At 40.5% G+C, this 26,225-nt stretch overlaps 1 protein-coding gene across 1 annotated transcript; it reads right to left on the minus strand.

Annotated features, from left to right (window-relative positions):
• Positions 1-747: 747 nt before the first annotated feature.
• Positions 748-23,263, minus strand: LOC133851192 (mediator of RNA polymerase II transcription subunit 14). Its single transcript, XM_062287522.1, has 8 exons — positions 22,865-23,263; positions 8,660-9,739; positions 7,781-7,878; positions 7,070-7,244; positions 5,921-6,944; positions 4,789-5,807; positions 2,997-4,075; positions 748-1,912 (listed from the first exon to the last, which is right to left on the minus strand). The coding sequence occupies exons 1-8, from the start codon at positions 23,102-23,104 to the stop codon at positions 1,108-1,110; spliced, it is 5,520 nt and encodes a 1,839-aa protein (XP_062143506.1). The 5' UTR covers positions 23,105-23,263; the 3' UTR covers positions 748-1,107.
• Between the last annotated feature and the right edge of the window lie 2,962 nt (positions 23,264-26,225).

Below are 26,225 nucleotides of genomic sequence, written 5' to 3' on the forward strand. Positions count from 1 at the left end.
AAAATATCCCTGTCGGAACTACTGGCAAGTCTTCGGGCTTATCCCGTCCCTTTCTTTGCAGGCATTCGGGGTTTGGAGCTTGGGTGTGATCAACTGTATCAACAGAACTATCTGAGAAATGCAATGAAGTCCAGGCCAGCACTGATTTTCAATTCAACTTCTTGCACATATTGCAAGAGCTGTTTAATGCTTGAAGCTAGCTTCCTCTTTTACAACGATGATGCAGAGAAGGCACGTTTAATTGCTGGTAACGTGAAACTAATTAAGTTCATGTCTGGTGTTTCTTGGTAGATTTTGTATAATTTTCCTTGACTCTGCAAGTTCTGGGCATTCTGTGCAAGGAATTTTCCTAGCCATCTAGCATGCTTTTGAGCTCAGAACTGAGGATTGCTCCTTTTTCATGGCTTGATGTCCATTTTATATATTGCTTTCTTTGGGATGGTGGAGAAAGCATTGCAGACTCGGCGGGAGTGGAAGAACACAGATTAAGCGATTGGAATTCATTTTCTTCTTTTGTTTCTACACTTTATATTTCTCTTTCTTTTTTCCTTTTTCTTTTTTGTTCTTAGAAGCCCTTGATTAAACTTGTAATCAGAGGTTCATTACCCTTGAATAGCTATTAGAGACGATTAGCTCCTTGCAATTGTCCATTGGGGTATACAACAGCAGTTCTTTTTTCTTTCTTTTTTTCTTTTTTTTCTTTTTTCTTTTTTTTTACAGAGCTCCTATCGTAAATCAAGTGCTATCTGTACAAGAAGAACAATACACTAACCTTCAAAAACATTTTACACCCTAATTATCAGATGATCTAGGTCCAAAAACATCATCCCCGCTACTTTAAGAGATATCTAAGTCAGCTAATTGAAGTAGCCCCATATTAACAGTCAAACCCCCGGCGAGCTCTGCTACTTGATCATTCAACTTCTTATATCATCTATTACCAGGATTATCTTCCCCCATCACTGCAAGTTCCTCCAATCAAATTTGCATAACCTAAGAATTGAAAAGGCACAAACCCATCACAAATCTACACAAAACCCCAAATGATTCACTGCCAAACACCAATCTTTGAAAATCATATGTTGCTATTGAGAGTGAACCAACTAATTAGGTTGGCAGAGAGCTCGTTGTAACCCCTCCACCATCCCTTAATTCTTTAAGGCACATATTCAGTGCTCTTTGCACACTATCTGCGACCATTCTCAATCTTCCTTGACTAACATCTGCTGCTGTACATCCATTAACCTCCACAGTTCGGGCCACCCTCTGTTTACATTTCTCCCAGTCATCAACACGCAACCAGCAAGCTCGGCCTCCATGGCTTCCTTCCATATCAAGAAAAGACACATTAGGGGTTTCCCCAAATGAATATCTCAACCTCACAGAAACACAGTAGGGCAACCAAGCAGCACCCCCAGCAGCATTTATGTGTGGTATGTGTGCAGGATCCAGTACAACAGTTAGTGCAAAATCAACAGAGTTATGGGGCCGATCATAATGGATATTACTTCTGGCTACGGATGAATTCTCAGAGTTTTCGTCCATATTCAACCCGGTATGATTTTCAAGACATAATTCAATACGTGGTTTCTGCGAAGGAGCTATGTCTCCACCCTGTGCTTGGGCTAATCCTTTTTTCCATGCTATTAATTTCAAGAATTCTCTAAGAATTGAGATTGGTAAGGTGAGAAGAGTAATGAAAGAAGCAACACGAGAAGCATCGTAGGGCTCTGATGCAACACGGCGGCTGAAGTAGTCACATATCTCACTTATTTCAGATTGAGTTAGTTCCTCTTGCGCAGCAGTTGAGTTTTGCTGCTGCTGTTGCTGCTGCTGCTGATGGAAACGCTTCACACTGAGAACTTGAAGAAGAAGTTGAACTCTGTGGACACTTACAGCAAATACATAGCCACTGCAAGAAAAACACGCAATCAGATCAAGAAACTGTGCAACTTGAGAACTAAGTGTAACACAAGTAAGATCAAAGGCAAGGAATTAGTGAAAATTTCTTCAAGGTATATATATTGCAACAGCACTAGAGTGCCTCTATACCATTATCTAATATAACAACAAAGTGCCAAAAGCTTGCATTTAAGAAATTTCTGTAATTCATAGAATCAATACCTCAAATTTCCAACAATAGAAGTGAAATGTGGATGGCAAGAAAGGTCCGGGCAATGAATTTAAAAACAGCAAGAAAGGGCAACATGAACAACGTGTATGAATAAGAGGGTGGTCATGACAATTATGCATGCAAGAAGTTGAACAATATAAGAGACCACTTAGTGGATCAAGTATCTCAATCTAGATGGGTAAGTGGCCTCATTCCAAACAGATAAAGAAAATCTGACATCCAAACTTTGGAAATTTGACAGAGAAAAAACAGGCATTTTGTGAGGAGCAAACAAGAACCAAAAATGCAGGCCTCAAAAATGTGAACGTAGGGTATCAAGTTTCGGAAGCTTCAAGTTTCAAAAGATATGCACATGGTACAGCTTACAGCCTCACAAACAGACACCTAAGAGCACACATGATCCAAGTCCACCAAATGTCCCAGACCCCAGCCACATGCAGATCAACAAACACAGTCTCCGCATCTCAACACTCTAGAATACTCATACCCAAATATTAACATTAATCCATCCGGGAAAATTATCCTAAACTCTAATGACATCAGAACTACTTATCCTTATACTAAAATTATATATCTTTTCGTATTCCCATTTTTGGTTCAGCGATTATTGTTGCATCATAAGAGCCCAATATGAGCTTTCCACAAGTTTCTAGATCACATGCAAATCTGTGCTTTAATTACACCAATAGTCGATCATAATCTGAAGAAATAAATATTAAATAATTTGCAGTGCACGCCACCTAAGATTATGTGCACACCATTATATGAATAACATGAAGACAGACAAAAAGCAGAAACTGGAAGTTTCTAAGATGTAAATAACAGAAACATCCCACACATAGAACTGGAAATTCTAACTCACCCCACGAAGAAGCGCAAGGCAGGCTGCTCCTGGTCCAAATTCAAAAGTGCACCTTCATTGTCTTTCAAAATTGATCCTAGGATCTCTTTCAAAAGATTAGGCAGCTGGGCAAATAGCCATAGCACTCCAAGGTACTTAAGAATACCCCTTAGCACCTTCTTAAGTGCAACAAGAGGAACCCAGCCACCTCCATACCCTCCATCGTCCCCAAGACCAATAATAGCAGTATTGAGTTCTCCCCTTACATGTGCGGGGACACTTGTGCCTGGGGATCTACGTAAAGCAGCTCCGGGGCCTACAACAGCTAAATTTGAAGATCCAGAAAGAGCATTTCCCATACGGTTCAATCCAGCGACTTGGCTTCCTGCCCTAGACATTGCAGCAGAACTAGGGAGGTTAGCTCTATTTCCATTGGCAGCAGACAATTGAGAACCTGAACTTGGGTTTGGACCATTCGAATTTGCTAGTCCACCCATCTGTTGGCCACTGGTGAAAGTAGGATCTAAACCATTCAGTTCTTGAGCAACATGCTCCATAATAAAAGGGCGAAACTGTGGACATGGTAATGACCCTCCAACTGAAGAACCCCCCTTTGGTGGTGTTGCTGGCTGCAACCATACCTGATCTCCAGCAAAGCAGCGCATGTCAACTGCAAAGTTTTTGCGATATATGATTCGTATCCAGTAGGGGCTACGCAGCACAACAGAGACATCAATGGGCAATAGTGAGCTTGGAACAATGCCAGGGCCACCACGACCAGCAGCAGCTAACATTGCAGCTCCATGAAGGCCGTGATTGGCAAGAGGGCTAGCAGAAGATGCAGTTGGGTACCCTACAGGGACAGAAGTAATCTGACTAACATTTGTGGCCAAACTGCTGGGCAGGAGGCCCTGAGATGTTATGTACGCCGCCTGTTTTGGGATAGAAGAGAGAGCTGCTGCGACCCCAGGGACCCCTGGGACAGAACCAGCACGTGCAGGTCGAGTTGCAGCTGCAAGAGCGTGCAAGGGTCCTGCAGTAAGGCGAATACAGTCCAAAAGGGATGCAACTTCAGCTCCATTTATGAAATCCTCCAGAAACTGTACAGAACAGAAAAGGCTCAATATAAATCCATAGGAAACTTCTTTTTCGTTTTGGAGGGGAAAGCGCAATTGCTAGATGCTAAAGTAACTTTATTTAGGAAATTAAGTTTTCTGTTCAAGCTTCCATAAAGCATCTTGACACTACTATGAGCTGTCTGAAATAATCTTCCCTTTACTTATTTAAAAGCTTTGGACAGTAAGACACCACAAGCCTAGTCCACAATATATTTACAGTTCTGCACGACACCACCGACAGATAACATAAAACCATTTCTTAGATTTCATGAGAAGATGATTGTATTGTTCTTGATCAAGACACTTTCTGGAACGGGGACTCTTGTCCTAAATTGAGGGACAACTAAAATATTAGCACAGTTGGACCACATTCTGTTTCATATACTTTTTTTTTAATAATTAATTTCACATTCTGTTTTATATACATGAGAGTGAAAGGCAAGTAAGAAAGAAAGAACAATAAAGAAAAGCTGACACATGATAGACTAAAGAACAGACTAGGCCAGATACAGGACATTGAAGATAGTGTAATGCGAAACATATATGAAGCACAAATTCAAGTAAGATCCTAATTAAATTCCCAAGAGATGAGGCAACTGATTCCAACCACTTACTAAACCCACCCCCAAAAAGAAAAGACAAAAAACAAAAGATAAAGAACAAAACAACACAAAATCAAATGAAGTTGAACAAACCTTGGTATGTGGCCAAAGTTGGTCAGGAGAGACATGCATTGTGCAACCCTCTTTACCCGATTCCCATTCGACAACAAAGCGAGCTAGGACACCTGAACCAAAACTAAACCACAAGCTCATTAATCCAACTGCCTCAATTCTAAAAGCCCTTCTCATCTGCTCTGATAACTTATCAGCTGTCTCAGGAGCACCTTTGGCTCCAACTGGTGATTTGACATCAGAGTTTGTACTGCACTCTTCTGGCTTCTCATCTGCTCTTACTCCAAGCAGCTTCCTCATACCAAGGGCAAACATTCTTGCATTGGAGAGCCTTCGGATATCAGCCACCAGCTTCTTTATACTATCAGCCTCAACAGATTTATAACTCAGAACAACACCGTCTGGATCATATCGAATATGAGAATCTATATCAGATGTATTGGCTGTGCGAACGCCAGAACCCCATGGTGTACTAATGCTTCCTTTCTGAAGCTCCCACAAATCCCTGAAGTGCTGGTCATTTATTTTGACATCCCAACACATGCTTCCTGGTCTGCCAAGCCGCAAGCATATGTGTTGCCATGAATCGCCTCTTGCAAATGGGAGCCGGAACCATATGTTTGAGGATGCATTTCTTAACCCCACTTCTTCAACATAAGGGATGTCTAGTGCCTCCATCTGACTAGTTAGTCTGGCGTGCTTGATACAAAGTGAACAGTGTCTGACCACGTGAAGAAGAGCTGAAACATAAATGCTGGAAGGTGCATTACCTTTATTCGCTTCAGCTATAAGATTCCCATAACTGTATCCTTCAGTTTTAGTTACCATCTCAGTCGATATAGGTACATGTGATGAAAGGTGTTGGCCATGAGCAGAATCAGAGATTTTTCTTCTCTTACAAAATCCTGTATTTGCTTCAAGACCTTGAAGTGATGGAATCGAACTCAAAATATCTGAAACTGTACGTTTTCGAGGATTTTTATCATGCTTGGAAACATCTTGACTAGGACTTTGGCAAATCGCAGATTCTGGTGCATGGGCTGAAAAGAGTCCAATTTCTTGTCAAATTTTGAAATCAAGAAAGTAGAATTGAACCGAAATGAAAGAATGTATATATCCACTAATATAGATGAACACGGAGAAGGGATCTTACATACGGGAGTTGAAGTACATGAGCTTGATCCGGAACCTCTGAAAGATCCACCAAGAGGCCTGGAAGGTGAACTTCTAAGTCCGTTAGCTTTTGAGCCTGGCACAGAGATTCGAGGAGCAGTGGCTCGGGGAGGAGATAATAGTCGAGCTGACCTGCTCCCATATAAATCCTTTGAAGTATCATTTAACAATCTGAGCTGATCCTCATCCATTGTGGTACACGAACCAACCTCAACCGAATGTGGAGACCTAAGAGAAGCCAAATCCTGCTCAGATTTTGAGGCTGACAGTTTTTTCAAAGTTGCGCTCCTTCCTGTGCCAGAAGATAGCGAACCAACTGAACTGGACTGTACAGGGCCCTTCAAATTGCCTGAGAAATACATAGAACCATTATAATGGGTGGCCATACTCGAAACTTTTGCAACATTATTGACCTGTGATATCTGCATGCCTCCCTCCCACTTAGGAGAGGGGGTTCCAGCTTTCATACTATGCAGACTAATCGGACCAGAGCCAAAATGAGCTGCAGGAGATGTATTGTATGGAGAGAGATTATGAACAGAGAATGGAGGCACAGATGACCCTTTCTCAAGTTCAAACACTTCATCAACAACAGATGAAAAACTAGAAGGAGGACATCCTGCAATCTGCATAGAACTCCCAAGGCCAATATCAGAAAGAATACCATGTTCAGAAGTCTGATTATGACCCCCAGCACTAGGCAAAAAGGAAAGTAGTTTTCCCCAGTCAAGTAGGCTCAAATTCATTTCATCTTCAAGCATCTGCATCTGGCCCACGTCAATTTTCTTCATGCGCATAACATGGTTTATTTCATTAAAAGAATGGGCCTTTCCAGAGGGATCTGGCTGAGTCTCTAACAATTTGAACTGGGGTTTAAAATCCTTATCAAGCAACATCAGCAGAAAATAAGAGCTCCCACAGTCTGGAAACCCCATTAGCAACATAGATGAACCATTCGAAATGTTCTTAGGTACTTTAACTGCAGCAAAACCATGTTCATATACCTGCAAGAACCAAATTTTACTGCCTTAAGGATACTAACTAAAACCAAAAGTAACAATTTTAGTCACCAATCTAAACTCCAATGCCATTTAACTTTAAAAGGAAAGCAAAGAGAAAATATATTTACCTCAAGGCCTAAAAACCGGCCAATAGATGCAAATAGATGCAGAATACTTTTGCTTCTCAAGCTCATAAAAACCTCAGCCGCAGTCATGCTTCCCTGATTCAAAGCTTCTTCACAATCTAACAATACCGGAGGTTCAAGAATATTCTGGGATGACTGAAGGAGAAAGCAGCCGTTCCTACAAGTCACAAAATCTAAGATATTCTACAAAGAAGTATGAAATTGTGACCTGAAACACCACAAAGTTCAATAGCAAATGGCTCGTTTTGTTCATATTTGTTTCCAATTTTTTCTTTTCCTTTTATGATACAGATAAACTTCTTTTTCTTTTTCTTTTTTTACAAGTAAAACAGAAAAACTTTTTGGAAGGAATAGATATATGCAATGTCATGTTGGAACAATGGATAAGGTAAGAATGTATAGTGGAAGAGATAGATCTATTCAGTCCACTTTGCATTCAATATGATGTTATCATTGGAACATCCCAAAATGCATTTTACTATGTTTCTGAAAACCAAAAGGATCAACGAAAAAATTTGAATAACTCTTCTTTTATAACCCCTAACCAAATTAATTTTAGTGCAAGAACAGTTTTTCTTTTATTAAGTTACTGAAGAAATTAGCGCAACTTATATATAACTGATATCAACTTGAAAATTCAAACATACAGGAAAACATAAGGTCATGAATAAAAGCATGGGGAAAGGAGGATACCTTATATTAATTCCAAGGGTGAAAAATGATGAGCCATAGGCACGAACACGTAATACTTCCTGCCCCTCATATTCCTTGGTGTCAGACTTCTTATCTTTCTGTGCACAGAAATTCAATAAAGCAAAATCAAGTTTGTGAGATATCATGCTTTTTTGTTTCCTACTTTTAGGAGTACTTATGTATACTTCTTGTGTACAAGGGTTGCGCCCCTTTACGCTTTTTTAATGAAATGACATTATTTATCAACAAAAAAAAAAAAGATACATCCCAAAACAAAGAAAGCAAAGATCATGAGCTCCAGAAAGCAAATGCATAAAAAACAATAATAGGCTCCTGAAAACAGTAGAAGAACAGAGAATATTAAAAAAATAAATAAAAAAAAAAAAAGATCCACAATGGAATTTGCCTGGTAAGAAACCATCTTCTGCAATCACACAATTCATTTTTTTTTATATAAGTAATAAAATTCAATAAAAAACGCAGAGGGGCGCAACCCTAATACACAGGAAGTATACAAAAGTGCCCCTAATCAGAGGAAACAAAAGAACAAAAATGTAAAAACTCAAAGAACATAATATGACTCGGCCTATGCGCCGAGACCCAAACATATAACATATTAAGCACATTTCGACATAAGTCCACAATTGGTAATTCCACATCTTCAAATAGCCTTGCATTCTGCTCATGGCAAAGACCCCAATCACACGATATTATGCAAGCCAATTATGTATAGTTCGATCAGGCAACGCGACACATTCATTCACAAGTAGGTCAACAATGTGAAAAGTTATGAAACAATTCAAGGAGCGTGGTATTCATAAAAATAAGAATCTTTAAAAACTTGAACCAGCATAAATCCCATAATAGAAGCGAACTAACCTTTTTATTGTCAAAATCAGGTTCATCTAAGTGCGACTGAAGAACAACGTCACCTGCCGCTCGGCATATCTGCACATTTTTGCCCAGGTCTTTCTGAATTTCAAGCAAACGAGTATATCTATTACAATATATAGCCCTAAGCAGCAACTTCTCAACATCGATGCAACTTTGGTTAAGAGAAAATTCTGCCTCCTTGCCAGTTAGTGGATCTATGACAAATGTGCTATGAAGACACTTTATATGCAGATCTGGTCCTGGTTCAATTTTAATAAATGGGCATGACCCTGAATCAGATGTTCCGGAGTTCTTATCAAAATCTAACCAGTATAAAACTTTTAATCCTGGTGTTCGTAAGCCGGATGAATCAGCTTCTCCATCTGGATTTAATTGTGTAGAACTAGCACTCCCTCCATGACCCGAACTACCATCAGATACGAGCTCAAATCGAATTGCATCTTTCCATCTTCCTTGTCGAAGAGCTTGTACTTGTCTTATGACAGTGTCCATGACAAGTGCAACACAAAGCTCATGGAGAACTGAGTATAATGTCATAAATGGGTTTTCTGCTGCAGCCATTCTACGCTCTAAATCATCTCCAAGGACATGCCGTCGCGATTCTTCCAGCTTCACAAGTCCACTTCTCTCTCCAACAAGCAGCTCCAAATGTAATATCCTCCACATTGATAGATGTCCTCGGTAACCAAGAGTAACTAAAACCTTAAATTCCCCATCCACACGAAGCTGTGCAGTGCCATCGGAAACTTTTGCCTCAGAAATTTCTTTTGGCAGGGAAACTTCAAGTAATTTAGACCGTACAAGCGTGTCCAACTTTTTCAAAGCTGGCTTTTGCTGATCCTCAGTTAATGTACTCTGAATACCCACGTTTTCTATACATTTTGGTAAACGCTCATAAGTTCCTGTAAGCAGTATTTCTACAGCAGATGGTACATCATAGACAGGTGCACGAGCTTGCTGTAGCCCCTCATGCATGAAAAACAATGAATCTGCAGCTTGTGTGAAGCATGTATCGTGGCTTGATAGTGTGGAAGCAAGTTGCTGACAGTACTGTATCAAAGGAACCTGCAGAATGGAAGGTAAACATAAACCAAAAAGAAAATATGGTTAAACAGTTGAAGCACTCCTCTTTTGAATGTCTAATTATATGTAGATAAATCACAGGGGCAAATGAAGTTTTCTCAGCCAAGATAACATAAAAATATAAGTTCCAAATTCCAGATACTTTTTCCCTTTTCCTACATTCTTTCAACAACCAATCGGAGAAGAAAATTCAATCCATTCAAACATCAATGAAACAACCTAATTTTTAAATGAAACTAAACATATTACTAAGACCGCATTTGTTTCAATGTAAAATATTTTCTAAGTGAATATTCTCCATCAAGAATATTTTCAGGACAAATAGAAAGCAATGTTGAGAATATATTTAGGTGTTTGATTGGTATTGAAACATTTTACACTTTTTTTTTACGATGGGGAAACCCTCCAAAGCAGGGCGACTTCGTGCACCTACCCCTGAAGGGAAAACCCTGGACCCATGCAAGGCAGCCCTCCCCCCCCACCCCGGAGATCAGATTAGACTCGGCTTTGCCGCAGGCATGGCCCCAAAGAATTGTTTGCACCCAAGGGGATTCGAACCTTAGACTTGTTGGGGATGCCACTTGAGCCAACCCCTTGGGGTTCATTTTACCCATTGCCTCACCAAAGACAACCAAGAACTGTCAAAACCACAGAAAACCAACAGGAAACCACCCAACCCAACAGCAAACAACTTCATTGAAAAAAAAAAAAAAAAAAAAAACAAAACCCACCATTTCACTCTTACTCTTTCAACCAAAACATCCACAACCAGAGCCACCACAAACACTAAAACCCAACTAACATCGGCCATTATATAACCACACCAACCAAGATGATCAAACCAAACCCCAAATAAAAACTTCAAATTTTCTTCTTTTTTTTCAAAACCGCTACAACCAGACTCCAAAATGCCAGAATGGGACGTCAACACCTTTTTTTTTTATAAGTAAGAAATGTTTTATTAAAAAGCACAAGGCGCCCCTAAATACACAATGAATATACATAAGAACAACCAAAACATCTTACAAAAAGAAACCCAAACAAACCCACATGACCTAAGCCCTTAAACAAACCCACAAGAAGCACTCAAAGCAACAATAAAAATTAAAAAAAAAAAAAAAAAGAAAGAAAGAAAGAAAGAAAAAACCCACAAGAACCTAGCCCTAAAACCTGGCAAAGATGGAAGGAGATGTCCAAATCTTGCCACGCTGGGGACTAGCCTTGGCCAACTTTAATGGAGACATTCAGCCACTAGGGGGGAAGCCAATCATTGGGGCTAATGCCACTAGCTCCAATGGACACGTTAAGGTGTTTAAGAGGGGAGGTTAAGCTGTTTTACGGAGTTTACTTGTATATGTTGAGTCAAAAATCCATTTCAATTGACCAAAATTTTCCTACCACACCGAATACCGGAAAATGCAGAAAACGTTTTACATCGAAAAGAACATTGCCTAACTCAAGAATTGCAAGTCAACTAAGTTCAAAAGAACAATAATTTTCATACTTTTTTTCCATTTTCTCAACACCCAAACAATTGGTAACTTCTGGCAAGTATACTGAGATTAATTTGGAAAATGTTCAATTTTTTTTTTTTGATAAGTAAAATTTGGAAAATGTTCAATTAGGTTGTTAACTTTGACTACTTCACATTTTTTAACATAACTGGCCATTGAGACAAAAACCCACAAATCGTCCCAGTCCAAAATACCAAAATGCAGCCTAAATTCCCATTTTTCAAATAAAGGTCAATCATAATCAACAAAATTCACATGTTTATAATCATGCATTTAATAAAAGAACCTAAATTCTTATCCAGATGGGGCAGTTGGACAGTAGGCATTTTCTCAGTTGGTGGGAAATTCCTTGTTGCATTGGAGGGGATTTTAATGTTACTCGCTTCCCAATCGAAAGATATGGGGTGTCCTGTTAACTTCTGGTATGAAGGAATTCTCATAAATTCTTTCTGATAGGGGCTTATGGGTCTTCCGTCAGCAGGAGGTTCCTTTACTTGGTCCAATAACCAAGATCAACCTTCTATGTCCAGGTTTGACAGATTCCTAGTATCCCATATTGGAAAGAGGGTTTTCCAGATTTGATTCAACACCGTCTTCCTCAACCCTTATCAGATCAATTACCTATTCAGCTCAACAATGGTGGAATGGTTAAAGGCTCTCGTTACTTTAAATTTCAGAATATGTGGTTGAAAGCGGAAGGCTTTGGTGACTTGGTGAAACAGCGGTGGAACTCATACCATTGTCTCGGTACTCCTTGTTTTGTCTTGGCATATAAGCTTAAATGGTTGAAGCTTGATTTAAAATGTTGGAACAAGGAGGTCTTTGAAAATGTAAAGGTGAGAAAAAAAGTTCTTTTTGGAGAAGATCCGGTCCATTGATTTGATAGAAAAGGAAAGTCCTCTTGCAGAAGAGGAGATAGTAAAAAGGGCTTTGTTGAAAGTAGATTTGGAGAAAGTACCTTTGTTATTGTCATGGACAGATGTTGCATGTGTAAGAGAGATGGCGAGTTTGTGCACCATCTTCTTTTTCATTGTGATGTGGCTTCTGCTTTATAGTGTTCTCTTTAGCTGTTTTGGAATGTCTTGGGTTATGCCTCAACAAGTTATCGACTTATTTGTATGTTGGTGGTCCTCTAAAAGGCCGAGGAGTCCTGTGGTGTGAAAAATGGTGCCACTTTCCTATTTTGGACTCTTTGGATGGAGAGAAACAATTGAAGCTTTGAGGATTTGGAGAGGTCCTTGGACAATATTCTATCATCTTTCTTACATACTTTGTACCTTTGGATTGTGGCCTTTGTGTCCCCTCTGTCAATTAGTTATGATGATTTTCTTGTTCATTTTTCTCTTTCTAATTAGTTGTTTCCTTTTGTATACTCCCAGTATACTTAGGGGACCTTACGATTTTAATAAGATTGGTTTATTACTTCTCAAAAAAAAGAATTGGAGAAAGTAGTGCTTATGCAAGAAGTTAGTTGGTGACAGAAATCAAGGGCAACTTGGTTGAAAGAAGAGGATCAAAACACGATTTTTTTTCCACCACCTTGCCAACTCCCACAGCCTCAGAAGGAATAACTTCATCTCCAATCTTAGCATTGATGGTTCGGACACATCCGATCACGAAGTGATCAATAATACTATCATTCAATATTACAAGAATCTCTTTACATAATCAACCCTTTGGCAGCCCAAATTAGTTGGTTTGGAGTTCCCATTGTTAGAGGCTGGAGAAGCGGATTGGTTGAAGAGGCCGTTTCAAGAGGAGGAAGTCCATCAGGCGTTGCATAGTACGGATGGTGATAAAGCATCGGGGCTGAATGGATTCACTTTTGCCTTTTTCCAATCTTGTTGGGAGATAGCGAAGGATAATATTATGCGAGTTTTCCATAATTTTCATGAACATAGTTTGTTCGAGAAGAGCCTAAATGCTACTTTCATCACTCTTATTCCTAAGAAATTAGGCAGTTGGAAGTAAGGGATTTTAGACCAACTAGCCTGGTGGGGAAGTGTTTATAAGATTTTGTTTTGGCTAAAGTTCTTGCTATTAGAATGAAACAGGTGCTGAGTTCACTCATTTCTAATAATCAAAATGTTTTTCTAGGGGGGAGACCATGGCAAGGATCTTCCCTAGAGCCACCGACCAAACGAAGAAGGCCGCCCTCACGGAAGCCTTAGTTCGCCAAACTCTTCCAAGGGAAGCGAGAGCCTTCACAAGGCACTATAGAAGGATTAACCTTAAACAACCCTTTTAGGAAGGGAACCCACTACCACTTATCTTCACTTTCTCATCTCACTCTAGCTGAATACAACACCCTGAAGAATGAGGAAAAGCACCTACAACTACCGGTTATCGTCACATTCCACTTATTGGATCACCATAAACCTCGAAGTGAGTACTTACCAAAAACAAAAAAAAATTACTTATAAAAAAAAATAAACCTCGAAGTGAGCCGCAACAGAGCTATCCTTTGCATATGCAATACCAAATATATCTAGAAAAACTTCCTTAAGGGCCATATCCCCACACCACTAATTATGCCAAAATCTAATCTTTTCTTTTTTTGATAAGTTAAGTTTTATTAAAAGCGTAAGACGCTCCTACGTACACTGGAAGTATACAACAAGAAACACCTAACTAGAACAGGAAAAAGAAGCAAGAAAATCAGCAAAGCTGATGGATAAAGGGTACAAAAAAGCCATCGACCAGAGATACAAAGTATGGAGAAACAACTCTAACACCTTCTCAAGGGAGCTTTCTAGGTTCTCAAAACATCTAAGGTTTCTTTCTCTCCAAATACACCAAAATAAGCATAAAGGCACCATCTTCCACATTGTAGCGCTCCTTGATCTCCCATACTTCCACCAACAAGCAACTAGGTCTAGCACACTCTTAGGCATGACCCAAGAAATACCAAAGCGAGAGAAGATGTTGTTCCACAGAGCGGAGGCCACATCACAATGCAGAAGAATATGGTCCACTGATTCCCCATCTCGCTTGCATAGGCAGCATCTATCTACAATGATTATGTACCTCTTCTTGAGATTGTCCAAAGTAAGGATTTTACCTAGAGCTGCAGACCATGTGAAGAAAGCTGCCCTCGGGGGTGCCTGAGACCGCCACACACTCTTCCAAAAGAACCGAGTACCTCCAGAACACGTCAAGGAACCAAAATAATTCTTAACCCTGAACACACCTTTCTTGGAAGAAACCCAACTAAGGCAGTCTGCCCGAACTCTATTCACCCTGGTAGAGTGCAAAACCTGGACGAAAGAGGCAAAAACATCTACTTCCCAATCATGCGCCTCTCTAACAAAGCTCACGTTCCACTGAATGGACCCGCCCAAAATCTCCATATTGTCAGCCACTGACGCATCCTTCACTCGACCAATACCAAAGAGATCAGGAAACACTTCTTTCAGAACCGTATCTCCACACCACAAGTCATGCCAAAATCTAGTCCTACTCCCATCCCCCACCTCATATCTAAGAAATTTGGAAAAAGTCTCCCATCCTTTCCTTATGTACTTCCACAACCCTACTCCAAAAGCCCCTGCAAACTCACGGGAGTACCACCCACCCCACAAACTACCATACTTGGAGTCCACTACAACTCTCCACCAAGCATCTCTTTCCATGCTAAAGCGCCATAACCATTTTCCTAACAACGCATGGTTGAACAACACCAAATTCCCAACTCACCAAATGCTATTTAAATTCTTCTCCCATTCCACCCCAAACAAAATCTCATTGTAGCTTCTTAGTGCGAGAAGCAACACACACTGGAATAGGGAACAGAGACATGTAATAGGTAGGTAGGTTGGAGAGAGTACTCTTGATAAGGGTCACCCTCCCTCCCTTGGAGAGGTATAACCTTTTCCAATAGCCAACCGATTTTCAACCCTCTCGATAACTCCATCCCAAATACGAGTGGACTTATAAGAATCCCCCAAAGAAAGACCCAGATACTTCACTAGCAAAGAAGTAACTTCACACCGTAAAATGTCGGCTAACCTTCCCACTTGAATGACATTCCCCACCGGAATAACACTGGATTTGGCCAAGTTGACCTTTAAACCCGAAACAGCCTCAAATAAGAGAAAGAGACTCCGCAAATACCGCAACTTGAAGGAGCTAGCATCACAGAAAATCAAAGTGTCGTCAGCAAACAAAAGATGTGAGAAAGAAGCATTACCCACTCTGAAGCCATCCAACAAACCCCCACTGACCGCCGCTGTAATCATACGACTCAAAGCCTCCATAACAAACACAAACAAAAGAGGAGACAAAGAATCCCCTTGCCTCAAGCCTCGAGAGCTACTGAAAAAGCCCTTGGGCGAGCCATTAACTAGCACCGAAAACTTCACAGAAGAAATGCATCGAGCTATCCACGAACACCATTTACCCCCGAAGCCGCACCTCCTCAACACATACAGGAGAAAATCCCAATTAACATGATCATAAGTTTTTTCCAAGTCCATTTTGCAAATGACGCCCGGCTCCCTTGATCTAATTCAACTATCAAGGCATTCATTAACAATAAGGATCGGATCAAGAATCTGCCTCCCTTTGACGAAAGCACTCTGGGATTTGGAAATAACCTTTTTCCAAAACCGTCTTCAATCTGTTAGCCAAAACTTTAGCAATAATCTTGTAGATACCTCCCACAAGGCTTATGGGCCGGAAATCTTTGAGAGAGATAGCACCAAGAATCTTAGGAATAAGTGCAATAAAAGAAACATTCAGACTCTTCTCAAACACTTCTCTAGCATGAAAGTTAGAAAATACCTCCATAATGTCCAAGCACAAAATCTCCCAACAAGCTTGGAAGAAAGCCATAGTAAAACCATCAAGACCCGGAGCTTTGTCACCATTCATAGCAAACACTACCTTCCTAACCTCCTCCTCCTCAAAGGCTCTCTCCAACCAACTTGCTTCTGACTCTAGAATAGCATCAAAGAAAAGATCATCCAACCGAGGCCTCCAATTGTGCTTCTCAGAGAAGAGATCTTGATAGAACTGAACTAAATTCTCACCTATCTCAGCCGGATCAGAAGAAATAGAATCTCCAATCAACAAGGAGTCAATAGAGTTGTACCTTCTATTTGAATTGGTTATGGAATGGAAGAATTTAGCACATTTATCTCCTTCTTTTAACCACTTCACCCTGGACTTTTGCCTCCAACTAACCTCCTCCAAAAGAGAGCATCTCTCTATCTCATTGACAATCTCTAACTTCTTTAGGAGTTCCCCCTCAACCAAAGCCCTACTACCTTCAATAGTATCGAACACCTGAAGCTCTTCGAAAAGCTCTCTCTTGTTTCTCTCTACGTTACCAAAAACCTCTACATTCCAAGTCTTCAAATTTTGTTTGAGAGCCTTTAGCTTACAAGCTAACACAAAACTAGGAGTGCCATGAAAAGAATAAGAATCCCACCACTGTTTTACCAACCCCACAAAGCCATCCACCTTAAGCCACATATTCTCAAACTTGAACGGCCTACTTCTTGCAGAAGAGTGAGCACAATTGAGAAGAATAGGAAAATGGTCAGAGTAAAGGCAGGAAAGCCTCTTCTGAGAAGTCACCGGAAATCTAGCTTCCCAATCAGGAGAAACAAAAAATCGATCAATCCTGGACCAAACGGGAGGATCACAAGAGATCGACCAAGTATAAGATCCTCCAGTGAGAGGAAAATCCATAAGACCCTGATCAGAGATAAAATCACAAAAATCCTCATGGCAGACACACTACCATCTCCAGATCTTTCGCTAGGGAACCTAGTAATATTGAAATCACCCTCTATACACCAAGGCATTCTCCACCAACTAAGGATCCCAGCCAACTCATCCCAAAGCCCCCTCCTATCAATCCTAAAGTTCGGACCATACACTCCTGCAAAACCCCACTCAAAATGATCTACAACATTCCTAAAGGAAACTGCAAGCGTAAAAACCCCCATGCACACATCTACCTTTTCCACCACCCTCTTATCCCACATGATCAGGATACCCCCTAAAAGCCCCACACGAATCCAAACACCAATCCACATGATTGCACCCCCATAAGCTTCACACAAATCTTTTAGACGATCTTTAACTTTTGTTTCTTGGAGGCAAATAATATCCACCTTCCAATCTCTGAGCAAGTTGCATATCCTTAGGCGTTTGCGCCTATTGTTCAGCCCCCTCACGTTCCAAGAGAGAATCTTGGGCTTCATGGCTTTACTACAAGCCCCCTTGCCCTCCTTTTACCGCGATTCGAGCAAGAACCTTTGGCATCATAGTTTATAGAACTCTCCAAGTTCTTGATCTCCCTCTTACCCTTCGTGCATCCGTCTACAATGCGGCGCTCCTCTTCTAGACAAGTCAGAAATGCTAACAGTTGCAAATTATGACCCGCAAACGACATCCCTAAAATGGGATAAATCTCATTTGCACACTGAATCACCCAATCAGAGTACCCCAACCCACCGAGGCTGGCGAGTAAGCATTGAGAGGAGTACCCGCATCTTCTGCCTTCTCACCCACCTCAAACTCCACCAATTCAGCACCCCGGGGAAGATTGCCGCTGGAGGCCTCACCCTGCACTTCAACCTGCAGACCAGAAGAATCTGATTCCAAAACTGGCCCCCCCCCCATCCAATCACAACCCTCCCCTCCAACACTGTCAATGCACGAAACAATCACAATTTCCTCCAACGGATGAAGCCAAAACTCAGTCCCTGACAGCACCCGTGGCACAATAAGAAGATTGTCAATTTTCAACTGTAGTTGTTCCGAAAATTCCCTCACCCGAACTGGACCAGCCACTGAGCACACAACAGAAAGCTCACGGCTGTCCGGTTGTAACTGCTCCGAGGACCTCTTTTCCATAGCTGATTCGGACCCTGCTTGCACCTCACCCTCCTTCCTCTGACCCGGGACCTCCAACACCTGCGCTGGCTCTGCAAACACCGACAACTCAGTGCTGCCTCGGGGTGAAGCGCCCCTGTCCGGGAAACTGGGTTGGCCTTGTAGAAGACCGGCGACTGAGCCCGGTGGAGAGGGTGTCGAAAAACCGGCGTCTAGGCTCTATGGTGGATCCACCCGAGCGACTAACACTTCTGCGCCCAAAGGAACCGGCGAAGGTGAAGCCATCACCGGCGTTCAAGACTGGCCGTCAGATGACGGGTTTCCGGCGGCTAGGACCAGAGATGGAACCAGCCTTGAGGAAGAGGCGCCTGGTGTGAAGATCCCGGCGTCTAGGCCTAGTAGTGACACTGCCCGAGAAGGCGATGCATCTGAGCCCGAAAAAGCCAAAGGGGGGCGGGAGCCTAGACCCACCTTAGCCTTGAGCATCTTGGGCCGGTCAGCCGAACAAACCAAGAGGCCTTTTCCTTTAATATCCCGGGCTGACTTGGAAAGAGCTCGAAATTTCGATTTGGGCCGTGGCACTTTGAAGCCCATGGCAGAAACTACACGGGCCCTAGATTTGGGGCGAGAAAAGGCATGACCCATACCACCACCTTCAACCATGGCTAAACCCTTCAGGCAATAACCGATTTCCTTTTGAATCCTTTCTAACGACTCTCTGAAGGCACCCACATCGAAGCTGTCACCAAAATGATTGATGCGTGTTGTAGGGAGCAACGTAACTGAGGCTGCTCCATGCCTAGTGTCAGTCGACCTTCCCATCGCAGCAGAGAGCCCTGCTGGAGCCGGAGCTGTCTTACCCACCACTGTTTCTGTATTCGCCAGGACCGACGAGACCGTCTTCCGTTGCCGAGTCAAAGGAGGCCAAGGATGGGTTCTCTTCTCCTTTGTTCTGAAATGCATCGCCGGAATAGACTCCTGGGCGTGAAAGTCCTTCGCCAGAAAATAAGTATCACGCTTCACCGGATTTTGGGAATGCTAATCTCGGCACTCTAGCTACTGGACCGGAAACATCACCAAAAGGCGCAACCAACGGAGGTGTTGTCTTCGCCAACACCTCTGCAAAGCTTCTCCTCCCTCTCAGGTCTGCGTGGAGCTCCGGTTCTACCACCATGGCTCTGAAACCGGCTCTAAAGTAATCAGAGACCAGGCGTAATTCCGCGCGAAAGCTATTCCAACCTTGGCCGGATCTTCTCTCCGGAATGAAGATAGAGTCCTTCCTCTGATCACCATTAAATTCTTCTATGACCATGAAACCACCACGCCTGTTAAAATGCCGTTGCGCAATGATCCGCGGGAACCCATGCTGAGATTGATCCCAAAACACCCGAGAGTCTTCCACGCAAACCAGGGTTCCAAAAGTGTTTAACAGCCATGCTAACTCAGCTCTATCTAACAGGATCGACCTATTCTTGCCTTTACAACTCTCCCTGATACGAACCCCTGTCTCCCCTCCCACTACCACCAAAATCTAATCTTGGAGCCATCTTTACCTCAAATCTGATTTGCCTTGCCAACTTCCCCAAAACTTCCTAAAATTCTTCCAAAACCCTACCACAAACGTTCCAGAATGATCATCAGAACACCGCCCTCCCCTTGAACTAACATATTTAGGTCCATCACCACTCTCCGCCAAGCCTTTCTCTCTCTCATATACATAGCGCCAAAGCTATTTTCCTAAGATAGTACGATTAAACATTAGCAAGTTCTGAACTCCCAATGCAGCTTCTAATACATTTTTAGGACCGTGAGAGAATATTGGCGGAGTTGAAGTCATTTTTCTTCAAAATTTTGTATCTTTGGACAAAAACTTATGTTTCTCCTTTGACGATTAGTTACCATGATTACCTTGTTCTTTTTGCTCCTTCTAACTAGGTGTTTTCTCTCGTATACTTCATGTGTATTTGGGACAACTTACGTTTTTAATGATATTTCCGATTATTTATAATAAAAAATAAAAGGATGTTGTATAAAGCTACAAGTGGAGGCCATTTATCTAGATTCCATGTCGACCTCCATAACATAGCCTCTTCGGAGATCTCTCATTTTCCTTTTGCAGATAACACTTATTATGTGTGATGCAAATCGAGACCAAATTCTTAATCTAGATCACATCCTGATATGTTTTGAGGTTATTTCGGGTTTAAAGAGGTTTAATCTGGATCACATCTTGTTGTGTCGGAATTAGTTGTGGTGGGCCAAGTACCGAATCCAGAAGAGTTGGCTGACATTCTGAATTGTAGTATTTCTTCCCTACCATTGAAATATCTGAGTCTCCCCCTGGGTGCTCCTTTCAAGTTAAAAGCTATTCAAGATGTAGTAGTTGAGAAAATGGAAAAAAGATTGGCTAGTTGGAAGAAGATCTACTTGTCTTGAGGTGGCCACCTAGCCCTTATCGCACACTTTCCAACTTATCTACGTACTTTCTATTGCTTTTCCACTTGCTAGCTGATATAGCTAGAAGATTGGAGCATACTCAAAGGGACTTTCTTTGGGATGGTTTTGATGGAGAGTGTAAGCTCCATCTAGTGAAATGGGAGACAGCTTGCTCCCCACTTCGAGGAGTGTTGAGTGTGAAAAACCTCACATGTTCTTTAATTAGGCTTTGCTGGGTATATGGCTTTGGAGATTTGCACAAGAGAATTCCCTATGGAGACAAGTGATTGTGGAGAAGTATGGGATCCACAGGGGGCGGGGGCGGGGGCGGGGGCGGGGGCGTTGGTGCTTTGAGGAAACTTTAGCAACATATGGGACGAGTCTTTGGAAGAATATTAAAAACAGTGGGGGTGTTTCTCGAAATTTGTCTCCTAGAGAGTATGGGACGAATCTCACCTCCATTTCTGGCAGGATGTGTGGTGCGGAGAAGCGACTCTCAAGTCCTTATTCCCATTCCTCTATTCTATAGCTCGAAACAAAGAGGCTTCAATGTCAGATGGACTATTATGTCCATTGGAACCCGGGTTTTTTTAGGGTGGTCTAGGATGGAAGCTTGAGTCCCTAGTTGCCTTCCTCAATCTTTTATACTCATCGAAAACCCTTCCGAGAGAAACAAATAAAATTTTGTGGTCACCAGCTTGTAATAATAGGTTCGAAGTGAAGAGGAATTACTATACTTTATAGTCTGGTGAGTCTTACCTTTTTCCTTGGAAGACTGTTTGGAAGGTGAAGGCTCTACCTCATATCGCTTTCTTCACTTGCACAACAACTTTGGATGAAATTCTTACAATTGATAACCTTATAAAATGGGGCCTTACCCTTGTCAATTGGTGTTGTCTTTGCAATAAGAGCGAGGAGACCGTAAACCACCTCCTCATCCATTGTGAAATTACTAGCAAAAGATAGCATTTGGTTCTCATATTATTCGAAGTCTCGTGGGTCATGCCTAGCAATATTGTAGAGCTAATTCAATATTGGAAGACATAAGGGCAGGGGCAATCCAAAGAGGCCATATGGAAAGTCATCCCTACTTTACTAATGTGGAGCATTTTGAGAGAGAAAACCAACGACTCTTCAAGGACTGCGAGTCTAATGTGCTTCAACTAAAATCCTCCTTTTTTAGTGCCCTTTTAGATTGGGCTGTAACTTTTATTCCTAATTTCTCTTCTTCTAATCTTGAAAATCTTGTAACTTTTTAGTTTTTCAACCCCAATAGGGTGGTTGCTTTTCTTATATTCTTTTTGTGTACGTGAGCTTTTCTATCCCTCTAATAAATTATTATTCAACAAAAAAAAAAAAAAGGACCAAAAATACACAACCTAAATTAACATTCTTCAAACAAAAATTCAACTAAAACAACAAAGATCCCATTTTTTAACCTGATTAGCATTCGAGTCAAAACCCACTAAATCCTCCATCCAAAAACCCAAAACACTGACTAAATCTACATTTTCCAAATATAATCAAAATAAAATACAAAAATGTACATATTTGTGAGTATAAGTTTGACCAAATTAACCCAATTCAGGCCATGAGTCAAACACCCACATCCACAGAGAGCCAAAGTTCCATGTTCTTTCTGACCCTTCAAGTAGTTCAGTAACGAAAGAAACGGCAAATCCAATTAAACCACCCAATTTCATATTTTTTTAAGACCTAATCAAGTTAATTCATGAATCGCCAATCTTAATTGGCGGCTGAGGCAAAACACAACAACCATTCCAAGTCCAAAACCCCAAAATACAACTTAAATTTTTAACTAAAACTCCACTGAAGTCACAAAAAATTAAATATTTGCAACATAAATTGGACTAAATATTCATCCAAAAAAAAAAAGGTAAACTGGACTAAATATAGCCTAAAATCAGAAATTTTTATCCTATTGAACCACTTAATCAAACACCCAAATCAACAACAAAAACCCAAACTTCCACTTTCTTTTCTTTTCAGCCACTTCCTCATCCACTTAAACCACCAAAACTCAAAATTTTTAATACAGAATCAATTCAACTGCAACCTAAATCAGCCTAAAATTCATAAATCTTCAACATTAATTTGTCAACAAACCAGAACCCCAAAACCCGTCAGGAGTCCAAAACACCAAATTTTACATTCTCTTTGCTTTTTCCTCCGCTTCCTCGGCAACCAAAGAAATACCAAATCCAACGGAACCAACCCCCCAAATTCACATTCCCGAAAGACTTCAATTCAAGAAAATCAAAACGCTCACAACACAAAGGGAAAGGCTTACCTGTTGGCACCACTTGGCGAGGACATTGAGGCGGAGCATGCGCTGCTGGGTCTTGACGATGTACTTGAGGAGGTTAATCTTCCTCTCGGTATCGGACTGCGGGTCTCCGGCAGCGGAGGCGGAGGACGACCTCGTCTTCTCCTTCTCCACCAGCTCCTTGAGCGCCAGGAAGGAGTCCTCGGCGGCCCGGCTCACCAGAGCCGAGAATTCCACCGTCTGTTGCCCTAGCTCCCCGGCCATTGGCGGTCTCGCTGGCAAGTCGGTAGGGCTTCGCTTCGGATCTCGCTGAAAGATCTACGCTAAGTAATTCATGGGAGCTAGGGTTTCCTCCTTTGGTCAGAGACAGTCAGAGCGAGAGCGTTCTGAGCGCTTCTTCTCTCTCGTGTTTTGTATTGCGTGCGTCGAAATCAGACGAGAGACTAAAATATAACAAATTAAGAAAGAATTGGATGTGAAATGAGTGTTGCCATTTGCCAATAAAAAAAATTAAAAAAAAAAATAGTTCCAGCACTGGGAATATTGCCACGTTGCACCAAACTAGTGGTCACTGTTCATGAAGGATAAGTAATTAATTATATATCTAATTTCTTCAGAATTTTATTTTATTTTTATTTCTATTCATAATTTCTGGAGCAGTTAATAACATATAAAAATAAAAAAAAAAAATTTGGGGAAATAAGCTTACGCAACAGTTGAAGAACCTTTTTTTTTTTTCCTTTTTTTTTTTTCTAACAATACACAGGGAAGGCGCAGTTGAGGAAGCATATGCCCGTATATTTTAAATTTTATCGAATGTTTAAAATTATGGAATATAAACTTTGCTTTTGCATGGTCTCAATCGGCATATTTTAGGTCTAATTGAGCTTATATATTATTTGATTTTTTTTATTTTATTGGAATAGTCCATATATAGCTTATGGATAACAAAAATTTGGGAATAATGACCAAACAAATATAGAATTTAGGGTTTGGATATATAGAAGTGGTATGTATGGAGTTAAAAAAACAAGTTAGGTTTCAGTTTTTTTGGAAATTTAAAGAAATTAAGATGAAGCAAGCAATAATTGATTTGGTCTAATTGCGGACATTTGGTCACATTAATTAATTTTAATTAAGAGAATGATCGTATTCTCTCTACCATTTAATTTAAAGAAAAGCAGCAAAAGCTTCTATTAATCGATGCTGTTATTAATTACTACCTCCAAAACAGTCCCAACAAAAAAATATTAACATCAGAGCCTTTGGTTTTTATATATTTGTAATAAATGAGTGGTTGCCCAAGACAATAAAGAACATTGATAGACCAATACCAATACCAGAGGTACCAATCTGATACACATTACTGATTATTTGGGTTCAACTGCAACTGTATCGACCAATAATTTTGTGGGTCATTTTGAGATTTCAAAGATAATAGGCTTCTACAAGTGGTTACGATTAGCGGTTATTGGATAAAACCGTAACCGTCTAAGGCTATTATTGAATTTTAACAACGGCAACTGCTCCGCTTATGCGGTTATTAAAACTTATAACTGGCTGTTTGAAAACCGCTTTTTATAAGTGGGTTTTTAGATCTTTTGGGCCGGTTTTTGGGTTAATTTTGGGGCTTGTTTTTAATTTTTCAAAAAAAAAAAGAAGTTATAATAAGGGCTTTTGGACCTTTTAAAACAAACCGAAGGGGACTCGCAAAGATCAATATTAATTTGAGTAAATCAAACAGAAACCAGAAAGTTAAAAACAACTCATAGACAAATTCATCAAACCAAATCCTTCAGAAAGTTACAAAAATATTTATTTTGTCCGAAAAGAGTACAAAGAGAAGCACAAAACATACCATTTATAGTGTCCAAAATGAACATGATATTTATACAAGTCAGAAGAATCAAATGCCACTAATTAGCAAATAGAAATAATAAAAGCAGGACTCGTCACTTAACAAGCTCTGACTCCCACACTACCGTTGCATGGGTTGCTGGCTACTAGCTAAGACAAGAGAGGGACGAGAAACCGAGGGAGGGACGAGAGACTTAGAGATCAGATGCTGAGAAATCCATGCAAAGCAAAGATTGAAGAAAGAGGACTTGCTGAGAAATACTTGAAGTCCTGAAGTGGTGACCCAGAGAGGCTGAGAGATCCACGCAGAGGTAACTTTCTGGGTTGACAGGAAAGAGGGCAGCAGCGCAGCAGTGTTTACGAGATACTGATTATTGAAATACTAAAATAAGAATGAAATCCTATATTATGATTCTTGAAGTAATGAAACAATGTCGTTTTGGTATTTTAATACCAAACGACGCCTATTGTAGTGTTGCATGATGATGGTTTACCGTGTTTATATATATATAAGAGTAGGCAGTTAGTGATTATTAAACGCTTATGCTTACTTCTAAAAAAGCTAATCGCTCTAGGGCTCATGATTAATTTGGAGTCTCCTAAGAATTAGCAACGAATATATATAGAATTAATGATGAAAATGAATGTGTTGAACTCTAAGCTTTGAGACTTGTCAATCCCCACTGTTGTTACAAAAGAGTTATACGAGAAATTGCAATGATGAAGGAAAAGTGAGGATTGCACCACAAGCACATTTGGCAATTTCGAAGCTCTGTATGTATGTTCATAAAATGTACAATTGTCTTTAATGTATCTATAGTGAGCGTGAGTCATTTGTTGGAAGCTTGTAGCTGTAGTTTTGTACACTAATAATGAGACGACTACAAATGGCAATGAAAGCCATGCCATTTGACTGAACATGTTATTGTTCTTGTTAGCATTTATCGTATATGCCCAATTTGTATAACCTTTCTTTCTTCCATGAGGTTTTGTACTTAAGGGTCACCTTTCATTGCTGTCACACTGATTATATTATACTAATTATTAATACTTGTCAAGAAATAATAGATAAATGTCGCACTGATCATTAAATCAAGCTTTTGTAATCTTGAAGTGTTACAAATAAAACATTAATTCCTCCGAAGGATGAGGAGAAAAGAAATAATATTGTTCAAATGTATTTCATCTATTTTATCAGAAATACAATGAATATAAAAAGAAATATAATTTCCAACACAAAAATGTCATCTGACCAACACCAACCACCAAAGCCACAATCAACGCCACCTTTCAAACTCGCATCACTACAGTGACCTTTGAAAATTTTTTAATTGGCAATAAAGAAATCAATTGCAAATACTTGAACTTATAACATTTTATATATGATGCGACTTCATCATATAAACGATTTCTTCAAGATGCAAAATATGATTATATTCATCTACAAAATCATAAGCCTCTTACTTCCTAATCTCTCATACTAATTAAACAAACAACCGTACATAACCATTAGTCCTTATTATAAACC

This window comes from Alnus glutinosa, chromosome 12 (assembly GCF_958979055.1).
Source record: "Alnus glutinosa chromosome 12, dhAlnGlut1.1, whole genome shotgun sequence".
NCBI lineage: Eukaryota > Viridiplantae > Streptophyta > Magnoliopsida > Fagales > Betulaceae > Alnus > Alnus glutinosa.